General features: G+C 39.3%; 1 protein-coding gene across 4 annotated transcripts in view; it reads left to right on the top strand.

The window, feature by feature from the left end:
- ASXL3 (ASXL transcriptional regulator 3) overlaps positions 1–19,665 on the top strand; it is a 101,734-nt gene that overhangs the window by 45,688 nt on the left and 36,381 nt on the right. For all 4 annotated transcript variants that reach the window (XM_083747511.1, XM_083747512.1, XM_083747514.1 and 1 more), the window contains 3 exons: positions 6,988–7,096; positions 8,228–8,339; positions 16,629–16,750. In XM_083747511.1, coding sequence (XP_083603637.1) covers positions 6,988–7,096; positions 8,228–8,339; positions 16,629–16,750 — 343 coding nt within the window. The remainder of the gene's footprint in view (positions 1–6,987; positions 7,097–8,227; positions 8,340–16,628; positions 16,751–19,665) is intronic.

The following is a 19,665-nucleotide window of genomic DNA, read 5'->3' as shown; positions in this document are numbered from 1 at the left end:
ACTGTTCTTCATTATAGAAAGTAAGTTTGTATTAATAGCTTCTTGGATGCATTTTTGTTTTAATTTTTGTGTGTGTGAACAATACATTTACACAGTTCTGGTAGAAGTCCTTAAAAATATTTGTGGGTCACCTGGCATTGGATAATGGATTTGATAAATGCAGTGAAGTGTGCTAAACAGTATTTTTCTGCAGAACTATGCAGTAGAAATATATAGGCGCTGTGTGTGTGTGTGCTGGGGGAGGGGGAAATTTGCCAAATATAGGCTGAGACATTGCTCATGGAATATGCCGTCATCTTATTCGAGCTGATCCCCCACTCCCTCAGCAGCTTCCACAGCACATCCCACATTCTTCAGGATAGTCATCCGCACTCCAGAGAGGATCTTTGAGGAGCATAGTGGCTGCATTGAAAAGAGGGGGTGGTGATATTTTCTTATATGGAATTCATTCTTTCCTTATTTGTTTACATAATTCATATACCATGCTTTCACATATATTTCTTTTCCCAGGGAAGTTAACATAGGAGTAAGAAACAAAATGTAGTAGTGGTGGTGATAGTAGTAATTAATAGTAATACTACTACTAATACAGTGGTAACCTTGGGTTACACACGCTTCAGGTTACAGACTCCGCTAACCCAGAAATAATACCTCGGGTTAAGAACTTTGCTTCAGGATGAGAACAGAAATTGTGTGGCAGGAGTCCCCATTAGCTAAAGTGGTGCTTCAGGTTAAGAACAGTTTAGGTTAAGAACGGACCTCCAGAATGAATTAAGTTCTTAACCCCAGGTACCACTGTACAGTCATGCTTTGTAAGTCGAACATAATCCGTTCCGGAAGTCCATTTGACTTCCAAAACATTCGGAAACCAAACACGACTTCTCATTGGTTGCAGGAAGCTCCTGCAGCCAATCAGAAGCCATGGATGCTGCGCTGGATGTTCGGCTTCTGAAAATTGTTTGAAAACCGAAACACTCCTGGTTTTTGATCGTTCGGGAGCTGAAACGTACGGGTTCCAAGTGTTCGGCAACCAAGGTATGGCTGTACAAAGCTTACAACTAACATGGCAAATTAAAAACAATAAACTTAAAACAGCAACAGCCAATTTTAAATAGGTGATGAAATCAGACTGCTCTTAAAGAATGCTCACAGGAGCTGATTCTAAAACCTGGGGAAACAGAAATGTTTTGCCTGGCATCTAAATGATACTACCAAGCTCTATAGGTAGATCTCCTTGGGGAGGTCAATCCAAAGACCAGGAGCACCACAGGAAATGCTCTCTCCAGCTCTCAGCTTTGGCAGCCTTAATCAACAGCTGCTCATGAAAACAAGCACTTGGTTCACCCCTTTGGTTTTTAGGTAGTGTTGTTTGCCATGGCAGAGCATCCTCAACTCTTTGGATTTGTGTTGCTCTTTACACTTTTAGATTTTGCTTTGCACATGCTCTGAAAGCTTTGTAATAGTTCCTACTAGAGCTCTTCCTTCTGATGGTAATAAAGATATCATTTATATGGATATTGCAAGATATCATTTATATGGAGAAGAAAATGCATAGTTCTTAAGTCATCATATCAAGTTAACGATTGTGAAAGATTGCAGACTTGTTTTCTGTTCATAATTTTATATTAATTTCTAATTTTTGATAGATGAGCATATTGGTACCAATGAGACATATATTACTATGTCCATTCACTTTGCTTTGTTTCGTCTGACCAGAAAAATATATCTTTTAACTATTAATCTAGTAAGGGTGGTAATGCAGTCCAGACATCTTCCTGCAGCTGCTGTTCCAAACTGCTTATTAAACTCAAGTTGGGGTCTGTTTAATGATCTCAGTGGAAAAATGGGAAAGCAGTGCTAAAGCAATAGAAAGATGAAGCAGGGAAATGGGTTCATATACTGTCCAAAGAGATTATGGCAACATGGAGCTTCTGGAAAGAGCAGGGATGAGGAACCTGTGGCCCATGACTACGATTCTCACCATCCCCAAACATGGATGATGGTGGCTGTGGATGATGGAGTTCAGTAACAAATTCTTCACCCTTGGGATAAAGGTAAAAGGGACCCCTGACCATTAGGCCCAGTCGTGGCCGACTCTGTTTTTTTTTATAAGATATTTATTAAAGTTTTAGAAGTACAAAAAGAGAAATCAAGAAAACATCCTTTTAAACAAGAAAAGATAAAATACAAAAAAGAAAAATCAATAGAAAAAAACAAAAAATTAAAATCCATTAAGCAAAAAGAAGAATCAAGAAAAAAAAATACAACAAATCTTCTCATTACTTTCCTTTCATTAGCTTACTTCCCCGACCTCCTCACACCTCCCTTTCTTGTATTCTAAGTCAATTATCCATTTCAGCAAATCCTTTCCCTCTTTTCAAATTTTTGTCCTGAGAATTTATCTTGATATTAATATAAATTTACTTTCCCTCTTTTCACCAATTAACAGTCTATTTTTCTTAAATCTTTGTTACATTTTTGCTAAAATCACACAAATTCATTCCGACATTATTCTAACATTCATTAATCATACAATACTTTTGTAAATAGTCTTTAAATTTCTTCCAATCTTCCTCCACCATCTCTTCTCCCTGGTCTCGGATTCTGCCAGTCATTTCTGCCAGTTCCATATAGTCCATCACCTTGATCTGCCATTCTTCCAGGGTGGGTAGTTCTTGTGTCTTCCAATGCTTTGCAATAAGTATTCTTGCTGCTGTTGTAGCATACATAAAGAAAGTTCTGTCCTTCTTTGGCACCAATTGGCCGACCATGCCCAGGAGAAAGGCCTCTGGTTTCTTCAGAAAGGTATATTTGAGTACCTTTTTCATTTCGTTATAGATCATCTCCCAGAAAGCCTTAATCCTTGGGCATGTCCACCAAAGGTGAAAGAATGTACCTTCAGTCTCTTTACATTTCCAACATTTATTATCAGGCAAGTGATAAATTTTCGCAAGCTTGACTGGTGTCATGTACCACCTGCATATCATTTTCATTATATTCTCTCTTAAGGCATTACATGCCGTGAACTTCATACCTGTGGTCCATAACTGTTCCCAGTCAGCCATCATAATGTTGTGTCCAACATCTTGTGCCCATTTAATCATAGCAGATTTCACCGTTTCATCCTGAGTATTCCATTTCAACAGCAAGTTATACATTCTTGACAAATTATTAGTTTTGGAGTCTAACAGTTCTGTTTCCAATTTTGATTTTTCCACCTGGAAGCCAATTTTTTTATTCAAATTATATGCCTCCATTATCTGATAATAGTGAAGCCAATCTCGCACTCTATTTTTTAATTTTTCAAAACTCTGCAGTTTTAATCTGTCTCCCTCTTGTTCCAAAATTTCCCAATATTTTGGCCATTTAGCCTCCATATTGAGCTTTTTCTGAGCCTTCGCTTCCATTGGTGACAGCCACCTTGGGGTTTTATTCTCAAGCAAATCCTTATATCTTATCCAAACATTAAACAGTGCTTTTCTGACAATATGGTTTTTAAACGCTTTGTGTGCTTTGAACTTATCATACCACAAATATGCATGCAACCCAAAAACATTATTGAAACCTTCTAAATCCAACACATCAGTGTTTTCAAGAAGCATCCATTCTCTCAGCCAGCAAAAAGCGGCTGATTCATAATAAAGTTTTAAGTCTGGCAGGGCAAATCCACCTCTTTCCTTAGCGTCAGTTAATATCTTAAATTTTATTCGAGGTTTCTTGCCCTGCCAGACAAATCTAGAGATATCTCTCTGCCACTTCTTGAAACACTCCATTTTATCTAATATTTGCAGTGTTTGAAACAGAAACAACATCCTTGCAAATACATTCATCTTTATCGCAGCAATTCGGCCTAGCAATGATAGCTTCAGGTTTGACCATATTTCTAAATCCTTTTTCACTTCCATCCAACATTTTTCATAGTTATCCTTAAACAGATTCACATTCTTGGCAGTCATGTTAACCCCTAGGTATTTCACTTTCTTAACCAGTGTTAACCCTGTCTCCTTCTGGAACCTTTCTCTCTCCATCACTGTTAAATTTTTCTCTAGAACTTTGGTTTTCATCTTATTCAACTTAAATCCTGCTACTTGTCCAAATTCTTGAATTGATTCCAGTACTCTTTTGGTACTAGATTCTGGCTCCTGTAGTGTCAATACCAAATCATCAGCTAACAGTCGTGGCCGACTCTGGGGTTGCGACGCTCATCTCGCTTTATTGGCCGAGGGAGCCGGCGTACAGCTTCTGTGTCACGTGGCCAGCATGACTAAGCCACTTCTGGTGAACCAGAGCAGCGCACGGAAACTCAGTTTACCTTCCCACCGGAGTGGTACCTATTTATCTACTTGCACTTTGAGATGCTTTTGAACTGCTAGGTTGGCAGGAGCAGGGACCGAGCAACGGGAGCTCACCCCGTGGTGGAGATTCAAACCGCTGACCTTCTGATCAGCAAGCCCTAGGCTCTGTGGCTCTGTGGACGCCACCTGTGTCTAAACATGGATGATGGTGGATGTGGATTATGGAGTTCAGTAACAAATTCTTCACCCTTGGGATAGATCTACATGAAAAGCCAAAATAACGAACCTTTCTGGATCAGAGCAAAGGCCCATCTAGTCAATCATTCTGTTCTCACAATGAAGGATGGGAAGCAACACAGCACTTTATCCCCGTATTCTTCCCAGCAAGTGGTATTTGCAGGCATATTGTCTCTGATTCTGGAGCCATCACGACTAGTAGCCTTTGACAGCCTTCCCCTTCATGAAGGAAAAATGCAATCTTCAATGCTTTTGAGACAATCAAAACTATATATTTCATTCAATTTCACTTGTACTATGACAGCATTTGATTCATTTCCAAGAATCTGACTTCATGACTACCAGCTCCCTTTGAGATTATATATGTATGAGAGAGGGAACGGAGAGCGGGAGAGAGTATATATAGGGCTGCTAAATACTACATATAATTGCATGTCAGATACTCCATGAAGAACATTCTGAAGGAAGTCATGTGTTATTCTGAGTTTTGCTACCCTTAAACAATGAGCATGTTAGTGCATCTTTCTTATGGATTCTACATTAATAATCTGATTTGATAACTAGTGTTATTTGAGTTCATAGATATTATTCAAGGGTTATTTGAGGTCAGACATGTTCTTCAAGTGTTTTTCCCCTTGAAAAGCCAAATTTATTTGTTACAAATGAATTTTAAAGATGTTTCACATAATATCTTGCATGAGGAGTTCAGTGGTCTATAATGGAAATTGCATATGCTTGCCAAAAGAAATATATGTTCCACTGAGTTGCACACCATGAATGCTGTGAATCAATAAATAATCATAAATGCAAGGAATGTTGAACTTAGGCTGGGGAGACCTAGGCTCTAATACCCACTTACCTTGAAACTCGTTGGGTAACCTTGGACCAGTCTCCATCTCTCAGGCTAACCGTCTCCCAGAATGGTTGCAAAGATGGAATCAGATAATAGTCTGTGTATGCCAAGCTAAGATTTTTGAAGGAAATGCAAGGTACAAATATGATAACTAAAAAGCTGGGGATCACAGAAATTGCTTTGTAGTGATTCCTGATAAAATTATCTGTCTTAACACTCGCTCATGCATGTTTGAATAAACAGTATTTTATTTATTCATGTGTTTATTAAAAAGACATATCCTGCCTTTTGGATTGAAAAGGACGTACAAAGCAGCTCAGAAACCAAAATACCTATTAAAAACACATTATGCAAAACAACCAACCATTAGCTAATTTTATTAAATTAAGCAGCAGTAATTCTATTTTAACTCAATAGAAGAAGCAGTGTGTACAAGCCCGTTGAACAATATTGTCTAACAGCAATATTGAGTTCTGATTAACACTTTATCAGTACACAACAATGATTCAAAATGACAAAAAGACTTGTAATTGACATGTCTGTTTATTGAATGAAACTATTACCTTGATTTAACTGCATTCATTATATATTGGTATTTGCATTATTTAATTAGAACTTACATGAAGAAAAACAGTTGAAATCCTATGTTTAATTAAATGTGAATGACTACAGTCATAATGGATAGAAATGGAGTGCTGCAAATTAATTGTTCTCTTTCCACAAATATTTTCCCCAAATTATCTACATATTCGGGAGGCGAGTAGTATACAGGGCATTATGCTTCCTTATATATTCTTGTCCAGATTTCATGACTGGAAATCTTTTGACTTCTCCTGCACTTACAAATGTCCTTAAGATTCATTTGTGTCTTATACTATGTGATCATAGAAACATAGAATCATAGAACTGTAGAGCTTTGTCAGACTGGCCTGTCTCTTGAGCAGCAATTGATCCTCAACACTTAATCTGGAAGTAAATTCCCTTGAAATCAAAGGAACCTTATTGCCAGCAAGTGTACTTAGGAAAGTTGCCCATCACATAAAAAGCTTCAGATTACTGTAATGTTGTCTAAATCATACAAGACATGCATGTTTGCATTGGCTGTGTTAAGGAAATGCTGTTCATACTTGTTCATAGCTCACACTTGCAATGCTAAATGTGTTCTTCCTGGGGTATTTGCTATTCTTTTGTTGCTTTTCCATCCTATGGGATGCAGCTGCCCTTGAACTTGGTTCTGTTTTGATCATTCATGTGCAAAGCCACATTGTCTGTAACATTCTAAAAATGAGGCTTCATGGTGTTATTTGCAAAGTAATTTCACATAAATATTTGGACTGTAGTTCTTTTTAAATGTAGAGCTGTTTACTGCGTGAAAATAGCATAATTATAATTTGCAGACTTTTTGCCTGAAGCTGAAGGGACAGATGCATATGATTAAGTTTCAACTGGCCTGTTATTGTAATGTAGATGTTTTCAGGGTTGGGAGGTTTTTTGGTTTTTTTAAGGGAAGCATGGGTTTAGAAAAAAATAAAAAGAGGGAAGAGTGTTACACGAAACAGTCCATTGCAGCCTGCTTTATTTTTCCCCATTTTTGTTTTTCAGTGGCACTTCTCCATTAGCTTGTCTGAATGCAATGCTTCATACTAACACTCGTGTAGGTGATGGGACATTCTTCAAAATTCCTGGCAAGGCAGGACTCTACGCACTCAAAGTAAGTTGCATTTTTAGCGATAAAAGTACCCAAAGCCATGAAGACCATTTTATGTAAATCTTAGTGAAATGCAAAAGTAAACCAGTTGAATTTAGGAAGGCTGTATGAAGAAAAGATCTGAAAGTTCTTTCTAGCTCTGTTCAAATGTCATTTAAAGCTACTTACGCTTCAGTTAAATGCTGGCTGTTCTGATAACAAAAGTATATGAGTTCCTGAATTTCTCTCTTCCTTATGTGCTTAGCTGGGTTAAAATACTACCTTCTCAAAGCTTAGAAAACTTACTTTGTTTTATATGCACTAACCTCAAAAGGATGATTGATGTTCTTAAGACATATTGGACTTGCGTTTAAAAGAAGAATATTTGCCATTGTTGTATTTAGGGAGCTTTCACATATTACATTTTACAATCCTGCACTTCCTAAGGAACTGAGATTGTAAAGCCATGGTTCAAATAATGACTTTATGCAGACTGAATAGAATTCCTTTCTGAGATCCTTAATCAAATTCATTTATTTGATAACTGGTGTGTGAAAGAGTAAAGAGGGGTGTGGGCAAAGGGGGGAAAGATAATGAGTTTTATGGAGCAGGTTTACTTTACAATTTTTAATTTAAATTTATAAATTCTGAAATTGATACAATGGGACATAGACGTGCAGCAATCAATATGGAATTCATCATGCTTTTTCTGTGAATTAAAAATATGTGCTTTTTTGATACAAGGTAACAGAATTCAAAGGTAGGATTTTTTTAAAAAATCCATTCTTGCTATATTTAGATTTGTTTACAGTCTCGGCAAGGCTTTTCTTTCCTGTGATTTCCAAGTTGTTGTTGAATTCAGGCAATGGCCAATGGCAAAAGAGGAACTTAAGAAGGATATGAGGATTTTCAGTGGCTGGAATTTTTAAACAAGCTTGTTTCTGCTGCCTACACACAAAGATGTGAAGTAATCAGCATTTTTATGTATAAACTTTCCAAATGAATATACATTGTGACTTGGCAGAGCGGTTCTTTCTGATTTTCAGATTGTCAGCAATCATATTTTACTTATGTAAGAGAGATTTACAGAAATAAGATGCAGATTCATTTTTGAAATGTGTCAAACAACACCATCACATGTTTCTTCATATACAGAAGGAAGACTCTACATGCCAAGCAGATGGGACATTGGATTTAAGTTGTGAATCTGAGTTGGATGGTACTGAAATGGCTGAAACAAACAATAGCAATGGAGAAGAAAATGGAGGTAGGTATTTTGGTTGTTGTCTTACTGGAGTGCTTATGTGCTGGTTTAATTTTGTGTAATTGTTTGGGTTCATTTGCCATATTTTGCAATTGCAATAATTATTAAAGTAGAGGATAATGACCAAGATGTGTGTTTATGTGTGTGTTTTACAAATAAGAATATCCTGATACAATTATTGGCAAGGATTTGGAAATCATGACATATAAAAATAAGTTTCATGCTTCAGGCCCATCTTTTTGACAGCATGTTATTAAATTTCTCTTTGCAAATAAGATGTCAGTTTAGTTTTCTACCATTTCCAGGATACTAGGAAACGCCTACAGTTTGCAAAAGATGCTTGCCTATAAGATATTAAAGATGGGGAATTCAAACTAACACATTCATCATTCTGGATGGAACTCCATTGCTTTATTTGTATTTTAACCCTGATTTCTTAAAATGTAGAAGTTCCAAGCTCCCTATGCCTTCAGGGATCTGGAAACACTTCTAAATCGCTCAACATTGTACGCCTTTTAGAAAGTTCAGTATATAGTTGTATATAAATAGCTCTAATAAATAATAATAATTTTAATTACTTAGTGTAATATTTATCAGAAATTTACTGAAACAATAATTTAAGCAGTTTCCTTTCCTACTAGGATGCAGTTCATTAATTCTGTTTTATAGGAGAGACTGGGAAATATTTGGGTGCTTACATTATTCACTAGGTGTTGCATTTAATGAGGAAATTTTGCAGAGGAAGTAGTTTTGATAATATATAAACTGGAAATGAGAATCTACAGTAAGTGAAGCACCCATACGCAACAGTGTGTGTGTGTGTGTGTGTGTGTGTGTGTGTAAACCAAGGCTAGCAAATCTTTGGCCCTTCAGAAGTTGTTTGTGAAGGAGCGAAACTGCTCCCCATTTTGTGTTTTGTCTGGTTGTATAGCTTTGGTTGTAAAATTATTGCCTTTTGCTTTAGGGGCTCTCATGCAGAAGAATCAGAAGTCCGTGGGTAGAAATTTGCACAGGAGGGTCAATGGCGGATGGCTGGGAGGTTGCCTGCTCTTGATGGGGTTACACTTCCTCTGAAGGAGCAAGTACATAGCTTGGGAGTACTCCTGGATCCTTTGCTGTCGCTCAAGGCTCAGGTGGCCTCAGTATCCCAGAGGGCCTTCCATCAGCTTCAGCTGGTGTCCCAGCTACGCCCTTATCTGGACAGGGATAGCCTAACTACTGTTGTCTATGCTCTGGTTACCTCAAGGTTAGAATACTGCAATGCATTATATGTAGGGCTATCTCTGAAGACGGTTCAGAAACTTCAGCTAGTGCAGAATTCAGCAGCCAGGTTGCTCACCAGAGCTAGACGGTTTGAGCATATTACACTGATCCTGGTCCGACTGCACTGCCTACCCGTTAGTTTCTGGGTCCAATTCAAAGTGCTGGTTTTTACCTATAAAGCCTTAAACGGATCAGGACTGCAATACCTCAATGACCGACTCTTTCCATATGAACCCTGAGATCATCTTCTCAGGCCCTTCTTTGTGTGTCGCCTCCTCAAGAGGTCCGGAGGGTGGCAACATGAAAACAGACCTCCTCTGCAGTGGAAAGCTGTCCCCAGGGAAGTTTGCCTGACGCTTTCATTATACACCTTTAGGTGCCAGGCAAAAACGTTTCTTTTTAACCAGGCCTTGACATCATATGCCCTTTTAAAATGTGGGGCTTTTGGGAGTGGGTGGGTTGTTTTTGTTTTGATTGTGTATTTTGTGGTTTTAAATTTTGATTTTATTCTGTGAACTGCCCTGAGACCTCAAGGTATAAGGCGACATATAACTTCAATCAGTCAGTCAGTCAGTCAGTCAGTCAGTCAATTCCTTCAGAAATGGGGGTCCATGGCTTGGCTTTTGAAAAATAGGGGATTCACAGTACTTAAGCTAATTGGGAACCACTGCTGTACACAAAATAATCCTTTTTTGAAATGTAGAGCACTGTGATAATGGCATGGCTGGGTCTGATATTTTTGGTGTGTGGGGAGCAAGTGGGAAAAAATCCCAGTTAAGTATGCCCCTAACCTGTGGTTTGCCAGAAGTTGTTCTTTGGATTCCAATGGCAGCATGCAAGTTGCTGTGAATCATGGTCTATAATCCAGCCAGAAGTCCCCATTGATAAACACATCGTGTTAGAGTGTGGTGCTCCTTCCAGATGTTGTTGGGCTCCAGCTCCTATCAGCCCCAACCAGTATGGCCAGTGATTGGGGATGGTGGGAACTGGAGTCCAACAATATCATTGTGGTAGCAATTGTCAGGGAAGGATGACACCACTACTTTCATGCCCAGCAGTGCCTCCCTTTCCAGTACAATTTTTTACCATTTATAATAAAGGTCCATCACTAAGATTCAAACTTGAAGCAAGTATGTAGGTTATCTGCTATCTTGCTCATTTTAAAATCCACTGTTATTTTTTCCTGCTACAGAAGTATTGTTCTGCTGCATTGGTTTCTTTTAATGTAACCATGTCATCTTAAAGATATATCCATATTATTTTTCCCAAAGGGGCACTTGAATGTTGTTAATTAAGCTGTTAGCAGCTTCTACAGAACAGCTACATAGTTTGTTTAAAGCCTCTTGTTGGTCCCAGGTGCATACATCTGTTTGACTGTAGTACAGTTTAGCTCCCTGATTGCTTTCTCTTTCTCTTTTAAAAAGAGCCAAGCTGAGTGGCTGGAGAAAAAGTGTTCTGATTTTGCAGGTTAAGCTCTAGAGATCAGAGTGATTTAGATGATTATTTGGTGTATGTGTGTTGACAGTGCATGACCATTTATGTCAATGCGTATATAGATTTGTGTCACCCAAATAAAAAGTATTGAGCTTATAAGATATTTTAAGAGGTTTATATTTGCATTCTGTTCCTATGGGTGCATTTTGTATCATCCAGGCTGCAGCCCTCAGCACGCTTATCTGGGAGTAAGCCCCATTCAACTCAGTGGGGCTTACTTCTGAGTAGATATGTGTAGGACTGCATTATTATTTTGTTGGGAATATTGGTATGTTTTTTCAGCTTTAGATAAGGCAGAAGAATAGGAAATAAATATTAATATCTGCTTGGTAACACAACCACTTGTGGGCAATTTCCCTCCTCTTACAACAATGAAGGAAAAAGCATCTTCCCATCTTATTCAAATCTACTTGGTTTGAAATTGAAAACAAGTGTACTGTTACATTTATTTTTAGAGGAGGGAAGAATGGAATGGTTCAAGCTTTCTTCTATACATCACCCGAAATTTGAATATTCATTTGAAGCTGGCACCTCCATGTTTTCTCTCAAGTTTTCGTCTTCTTTTTTTATTATTGGCAGCCTTTTGTGAGCATATGAGAACGAGCTTGGCTGAGACTATGTTGGAAGAAGATTAGAACATGTTTTGCTTTACTGCATTCTCATATATTTTTAGTTGCAACTCTTTTGTCTGTCTTTCTAAATCTTCCAGTAATGCTAGCTGCTTCTGATGTTAGAACAGTTATTGATATAAATCGCATTTCATACTACTTAAAAAATACACACCAACCACTGTAAAACCTAGAAATATATATATTAGTTATTAATTTTTGTCTAGAAAAAAGCATTATGTATATTACAAGTTCTATTTTTTTTTAAAAAAATTACATTTTGGTCACAGTTGAGAAAAACTCAGTACAGGCGACTCTCAAATTATGTGGGGGTTACATTCCGGAGATAGCACGTGAAGCCAAAATAATATATTGGGTTCAATGGCGGGTGGGATTGCCAATGTCTTTATCCCTGGACACCTGCCCCTTTTCTGCCCCCTTTTAAAAAAGTTTTTTTGCCAAGTGCGTAAATCTGAATGAGCACAAGTTAAATGTGTGTAAGTTACCTACACATCTTTTGCTTTACCTCAGTGTAGGTATGAGAGGGTGCTAGTTTGATTAGGGAAGTGGCACCGAGGGAGCGGGCATTTAAACCCACCCCCCTTCAAGCTATTTCACCGATTCCCCTGCTGATGGGAAAATAAAAGTACCTAGAAGTAGCCTCTGTGGAATGTTTCAGATTGTGCAAATGGCAGAGTGGGGAAGGATTAAAACACACATGCTCCCAGTGACCCTTCCCTTATCCAATGAGCTGCTTAGTAAGAACATAAGAAGAACCTGATGGATTAGGCCCGTGACCCATCTGGTAAAACATCCTGTTCTCACATTGGCCTATGGGAAGCCCAAGAATTAAACAACCCTCTCCATGCACTGTGGTCCCAAAAGAAAACACCTGTCATTAACTTTTTAAAATCCCCTAACATTGTTATCCATTAAAGTAGCATTGACTGTTAGTGACTCAATGCAAGTGTAGTGCTGCCTCTCAGCTGATAGATGGTTTTCAAACTGAAATCAACATTTCTGAATGAATACTTCTTACCTCCCTTTCCTGGAACAATCTCCCTGTCCCACCATCACAACATCACCCATGGTTCTGCATTATATGCATTGCACTACTAACTAGTTTCCCTTTAACATAAAACCCATTTGAAACCGCGTTTTCAATCTCTAGTTACACTAAATGTGATTTTTGACCATGTACATTGAATGTGAAACCGTGGTTTACTGGGGGAGAGGAGAACGGTGAAAAGTCCCTAGTCCTAAGGCTGACTGCCAAGTTGAAAATCATATTTTGCCCAGAGAGGGCTTGAATCGGACCAGTGAATTGTCCTATCTGTCAAATATTCACATAAATAAAGCTGCTTCAAGTAAATACTGTAATATTCATTGTTCGTGTATAATTAAGAGAGCATCATCTTTTTCTCTGACATGCGATCCCCATCCACTGCAAATTAGTCCAATGGTTAAATAAAACAATACATGGATTGTATACAATATTTACATGGTAGACTCAGATGGCTCCTTAGAAACTATAATTGCCAGTTATGCAATTTAAAATCACTAATTGTTACAGATATTGGGTAGTTAGTTCCTTTATGTATTTGAGCAAGTAAAAATCCTTTTGTCATGGGAGAAATTAGCTACACTGCAGCTAATATATAAAAACCTCTGCAGAAACTATGAGCATTTTGTTTGCTAATTCATTTTTGACTGTCATACTGTGGGCTATGAAGCTACATGCTATGGAGTAAACTATGGTGGAATAAGTGTGATGATTCTCATAGCAAAAAACAAAACAAAACAAAACTGAAATAAATTATCTCATAAAATGTGGGGTTTGAACAGGGAAAAAAATTTTGGTTTGGAATCTGCTTTGACTGGGGTGTGCTGCGCCCTGCACCACTTTAAAGAAGCCCATTTCACCTTGGGACTGAAGCTGAGCCTTGCTTTGGAAAATCTGAAGCTTTGTATGTCTCTGCATTGATGACTGGGGGAAATCGTGTCATCCCTTAAAGAGGGCACGTGTTGCGGTGAGACCTGGAAACCAATCCCCTGTGTTGTGGGTGGGTAAGATTGGTCAGCCACAACACCCGATTGGTAGGTCCCTCGATGCTGGGTTTAATCTGGCCAATGGGGCACAGTCCAAATGGATTAAGGGGCCTATATATGCCCATGCATGTGACCAAGAGCTTCCTCTTTCGGCGCGTACATTCGGAACATCCGCCCACCTCTCCCTGCTTTTAGGGCTTGTTGCGCTTGATCTTGCTATGCCATTGTCTGTCTTCTGTTGTTGGGACAGGGGCACGGCAGGAATTTTCCCCACTTGGCTGATTGGCTGTTGCCATTTGGGTTTCGCCTGCCGCGTAGCAAATCGTCACAACTTGTAAGGTTGCAGATAGGCTCTGGTTCAGGTGCTAGGGATGGGAGAACGCTCTCGCCATCCCTATGTGAAGGGTATTCCGTTAAAGGAATCCAGGGATTCAAATGGTCTGGTCAACCCCTGAGGTGGGTTGTGCCCATACCTGAGTCCAGGGGGACATCTGGGTGGCAGACATAGTCTGTTCCCGACTTTTCGCTTATCCAGGTGTTCACCCTTGGCTGACCTATGCTGGAACCCTGGGTCAGCACTACCTGCATGGCAGGGAGCTAGTCGGACCAGAGCCTATGCAACCAATCACTTTATGTAATCAATAAAGTTGTGGCCTAAATTCTGCCAAAAACCAAAACCAAAATTTGAGTCAAGTGTGAATTTATTTAGGGGGGGAGGTTTCTGGGTCTGAACATGCAAAAATAAAACATGCCTCTAAGTCCCCTCCACCATTTTGACAGAATTGAATGAAATATGAGTGAGGTTGGTGTTGTCATACTTACTCTAATTTACTTGGTTCTTGTATTCTACTCTTTGGTGCCTTTCTGTCTTGGAACTTAGCAGTAACTATCAGTCAATTTAGACATAATGGTAGCAGTTATATGCTGTTTTGTTACGCCTTGTGCCAGCTCTAAGGGAAGGCTGTAATGTTTACAAGTTGTTTACTTGAAATAGGTTCCAATCCTGCAGAGACTTTCTGTGTCAATGGCAAACAAAAATGTGTGATAGTATGTGAATACAAAATGAAATGATTCATGTGGCAAGGAACTTGTAAATGTTACAGGTCATGTATGCAGCCATCATGTAGCATGCATTAACATTTTTAACAGCCAGACCTTTATGTGGAGATGGGTTGCAATATTTGAATCAGGTCACAGTTTTTGTGTGTGTGTTTGTTTGTTTTAAAAAAACACACCACCTTGTTACTTTCTCTTTTTTTGCCACATATTTGTAGCCCTGGTGACTGTAGTACATCTTCACAGCTACCATCCCCCCCCCCCCAACTGGCAGAGGGTAGAATGAAAACACTGCATTTCCTCTGCCTGGCTTCAGAATGATACTGCAGGCCCTTCCAGTCTGGCATTTTATTCTGCAACATGTTTTTGACACAATAATAGTGCATGGATTTATTCTGCTCTATTAATTGTTCTGTGCTGCTTCCCAGATAATACCACATTACTGATGTTGGGGAGTGGGGCTATAGTGCAACGAAAGCAGGACAAAACAACCCCAAACATTTGTATTATGAAAAATTATGGGATCTCAACCGGAAGCTACAGGATAAGCACTGACTGGAAGTGAAGCAATATGACCAGCCTAGAAGCTTTGCAGTTGCAACTAGTATTGAAAGTGGGATTGCATACAACCGCCCCAATAGCATTGTGAGTGCAAATTATGACACCACAGCCTCCCGTACCTGGCTTATGTGGCACTTTTTGTGAAGCAGTGGCCACGACTTCCAACAAGATCTCTTGATATCGTGCCAAAATTTCATAAGATTTAATGTGCTCCACAAGACCTTGCAAGTTTTCAGTGAGATCTTGCGAGACCTCACTGGCCGCTGGCGCTGCTGCCAGCACTGCTGCTCCAGCAACAGTGAAGTGGGGGGTGGGGTTGCTCACAGGGGCGCTGCCTCTATGGCATCCACCACCCAAGGCAGCTGCCTCACACTGCCTTATGGGTGAGCCGGCCCCACATAACACAACATACATGAAGTACTGTTAACATTTTAAGGTGCTGTGCTCGCTCTACAATCAAATTGCTAGTTGGCGCTCTCACAAGCATTAGGAATAGTTAACTTTACAATGTCCTTGCCATTTGATTTAGGAACTTGGAACACCGGGCAGAAATTATTTGATGTGTTGTTACCCACTTTCCTCCTGGCTGAGCTTTACCGCTGACCTGCTAGGTCAGGGGATCTCTTACAGCTGTTAAATTCTATTATCCTATTAAGTTCTTTAATGTTTCCACAAGCTGATGGGAAACCTTCATGTTTTGCTTCTTGAGTTGGCCATTTTCCTCCTTATTGTGTCCTGCTTAGTTTTGAACTTTGTTGCAGAGAACAGAGTACATTTTCAAATTGCAGTGAAAGACAGTTCACAGATGTTAATTTGTATGTATCAAGACATTCACTGGATTTAGCATGTGTTGGCAGTACACAGTTTAAAATTTACGTCTCGACAAAATGGAGCTTTGTGTGATTTCATTGCCAGTGGCCATGCAGATGCTGTTTGTAGATAGAGGCCCAGATTCGACTTGGAACAAGAAAAGATCAAAATGATTTCAGCAGGTCTTTAGTTCCCCTGAATTAACATTAGGCAAATCTGTGACTGTTTGAATGGCTGTTTCTGGTTGCCTCTTACTTCACAGTTGGTCACGTTCTTCCATAAACCACCCTGAAGATATTCCATGTTCTTTGCAATGCAACAGCTTTCACACATGGCAGATCAGCCCAGAGATTTTCTTTCCTAGGGTAGTTCTGTGATCTCTAAATTAAATTAAATTTGCAGACTGATTTTCCTCAGTTCTCAGTGCTTTGTTTTATTTCTATATTCTTAGTTTGTACTAAGCAAGCACCTGAAGAAATGTCTTCCGTTCGGGACTCAAGCCTTACGAATGCACCAATGCAAAGCAAGCTAGTGTCTTCCTTCCAACAGCACACCAAAAAGGCACTTAAACAGGTAAGCTAATGTTGGCTTCACAGATTTCTTCTGATGGGCATTTAAGCTATCCTTTATTTATGTACGTATTGGGAATAAAGGTGGTGAGATTTTATGGTACCATAGCTAAGCTTATAGCCTACCTTGCTTATCTGGCATTGAGGTGCTGAATGAGTTCTGATCTGGTTTGGTTCTGGATACTGGGGTATCTCCAGTACTGCTATTGTGCAGTACAGTCGCCCCTTTCTTCCTCTAGCAGTGAAGAGCCAGATACTTAAACATTAATGGAAATATTGTTATAAAGAGAGGCTCCTGGCCACCCAATGATTCACTATGGAAAAGGTGCAGGGAGGTGCTCTAGAAAGGATTCTGAACCTTTGAATAATCTGAGCTTGCCTTTCACTTTGAGGCTTGTGGTGTTAGGAGAGCAATAGTTGGAAACATTACAGAGGGATTTTAACGATGAGATGAAGCCACACAGCATAAATTGTTTGTGGAGGAAGTGCCAGGCAAGACAAAATGACAAAATCGGCTGCAGGAGAAATCCATAAATGCAATTACAGATACCTTGTTAACATAAAAATTCAGGAGGCAGCTGCAAATACTTGTATATAGGTAGGATAAGCGCACATGGTAAGGAAATCAATGAAAAGTTGTTCAATTTTAAAATGATTTTGGTTGTCTGAAATGATGATTATTACAGATCTCAGGAAATAATCCTTTCCCCGTACACACAAATATTGAATGCTTAAGTCAATGTGTTGTGTTTTGGCCTAAGGAGGTTCCCTCGTTCCCCACCCTTTTCCTCTTGTGCTACAGGTATTCATTACTACCAGATGCAGGCAGCTGGATTTGATTTAATGCAAAACTGTAAATCCTATCTGATAGGTGAATGAACTTTAAGCAGCAATTTTTGTTCAGAAAATTGCTGTTGGGAGTTGGTTCTCCTACTGTATATCCTCTCTCCAGACTTTCTATTGCTTTTATGGGGGTATAATGTGCTTCCATTCCACTACAAATAGCCTACAGTGCCTCTGAATACACAGAGATGTTAAGCAATTGTATGTGACACTCACCACCCAATATTAACTTACTGGATCTGTTCTGCAATAACAGGAGCTGAACCTTTAACATGTTCTGGGAATAAACTGCTTACATTGTAGAGTGCCAGAAGCAATATGGAGCTGGCTGTATTTTCTTTTCTTCTTTTGACTTTAACATATGGATTCCTTGCAGTATAATAACTTTGAAGGAATCAGAAACCTTTTCCACTCTGTATGTTAAACGAAGGCAAACTATTCCAGGTGTTCACACTAGTGATAATTATGTTTGCTTTTTAAAAAGTGTTAGATTGGGGTGAAACTAACAGGAGACAAGGTGATTTAGACTTGATCCACCTCTTTACTGGTAGTTCCCTTCACAAGCTCCTGCTTTATAGTAGTTTTCTTCAAAGTAGCAATGTAGGAGAATTTTGCTTGGGCCATATTTTTGAGCAAGCTGATCTAATTTCCACCTGTCAGACGAATATACAGGTCAGAACATGTCTTTAGCATTTAGCGCTTGTCTGATATAGTTCTTGTCTCAAAATATATACAAAAATACATATGTTAGCAATATATATGTTTGTAGGTGTGTGTATTGATGTAAAAATATGCATTTAAATGCATATTTTGTGATAAAATATGTATTTGACTACATATTCAAATAAAAAATTCATATGGATTTAAAAAATAAGTAAATCACAGGTTACCGTAGTGTAGAAACAGGACAGAATGACCTTATAAAAAAGCACTTGCAAAATTGAATCAGACCAGAAATAGACTTATCCATACTTCACACTGAAGTATGAAACAGTGCAGCTAGTACACAGAGAGTGGACTTTTGCCTTGGTTCAAGTCCCTTCCCATCCATGAAGCTGACTTGGTAGTTTGGGGTTGACCACTGTCTCTCAACCTAATCTACTTTGTAGATGTGTAGGAATGGGGAACTGGTGGCCCTCCAGCTGTTGTTGGACTTCAGCTCCTATTATCCCTGGCCATTAGGCATTCTGGCTGGGGCTGAAGGGAGTTGGAGTCTAACAACACCTGGAGGGTTACAGCTGGGACCATCCTTCAGCTAGAGGGATATATCAGAGGCAAGGAAGGATTTTCTGGTTTTTTGAAGTTGGCAGACTTAGGGAAGGTGGCAGTCCTGATTTGTGGAGTCATCACAGACTTTTGTTTGTATTTCAGCTTTTGGTGGCATTTCATCAAGTAGACCAATGTTTGGTTGAAATGCACTTGGTATTTGTTGTATATTGTGGGTTTGTCATGTAGAAGTTTTTTCTCTTTGTCTGTTGTTTGTGCATTGGGTAATTGATTTTAAAATACCTGTGGTTATAAAATTTGATGTATTTCAGTTGTGCCCTCATTTATACATGTGATTTTCTAAATTGTTTGTAGTTTGCTTGGTTTTTGTGGTTGGGTTATAGATATCTCTCCTTGCCTTTCCTTTTGCTTTGGATTAGGGCTTAGGCTGATTCATTGAGTCCCTTCCTGAGACCCAGCTGCATTCTTTGAGGCCATTGACTCTCTTGGCTGGGACAAGGATACAGTTGGAGCTCATAATCCAACTCAGAGGAGCCTTCTTCTACCCGGTTCTCTCACAGAATGAGAGTTAGACCATTAGTTCATCTAACTGACCATTAATTATATTGATTCAGACCATTGGTCCATCTAACCAGCCCACTGTATATATTCAGTGGCAGGGTTTCAGAGACAGCCCCCACACACCTTGAGGCATACCATGAGATGCCATGGGTTGTAACCCACCATTTTGGAAAAGCAGCTGCTCAGGCCATAGCAAAGCTCTGAGGCTTTGGAAAAAACATACTCAGGGCTTTAGCCCCCTTAGCTCCTGGCTAGGGATGCTTCTGCCCAACACAAAAGCTGTCAGTT

This window comes from Podarcis gaigeae, assembly GCF_964106915.1.
Source record: "Podarcis gaigeae genome assembly, chromosome: 7".
Taxonomy (NCBI): domain Eukaryota; kingdom Metazoa; phylum Chordata; class Lepidosauria; order Squamata; family Lacertidae; genus Podarcis; species Podarcis gaigeae.
The sequence above is the reverse complement of the archived record's forward strand: the minus strand, read 5'-3'. Positions and strand labels throughout refer to the sequence as shown.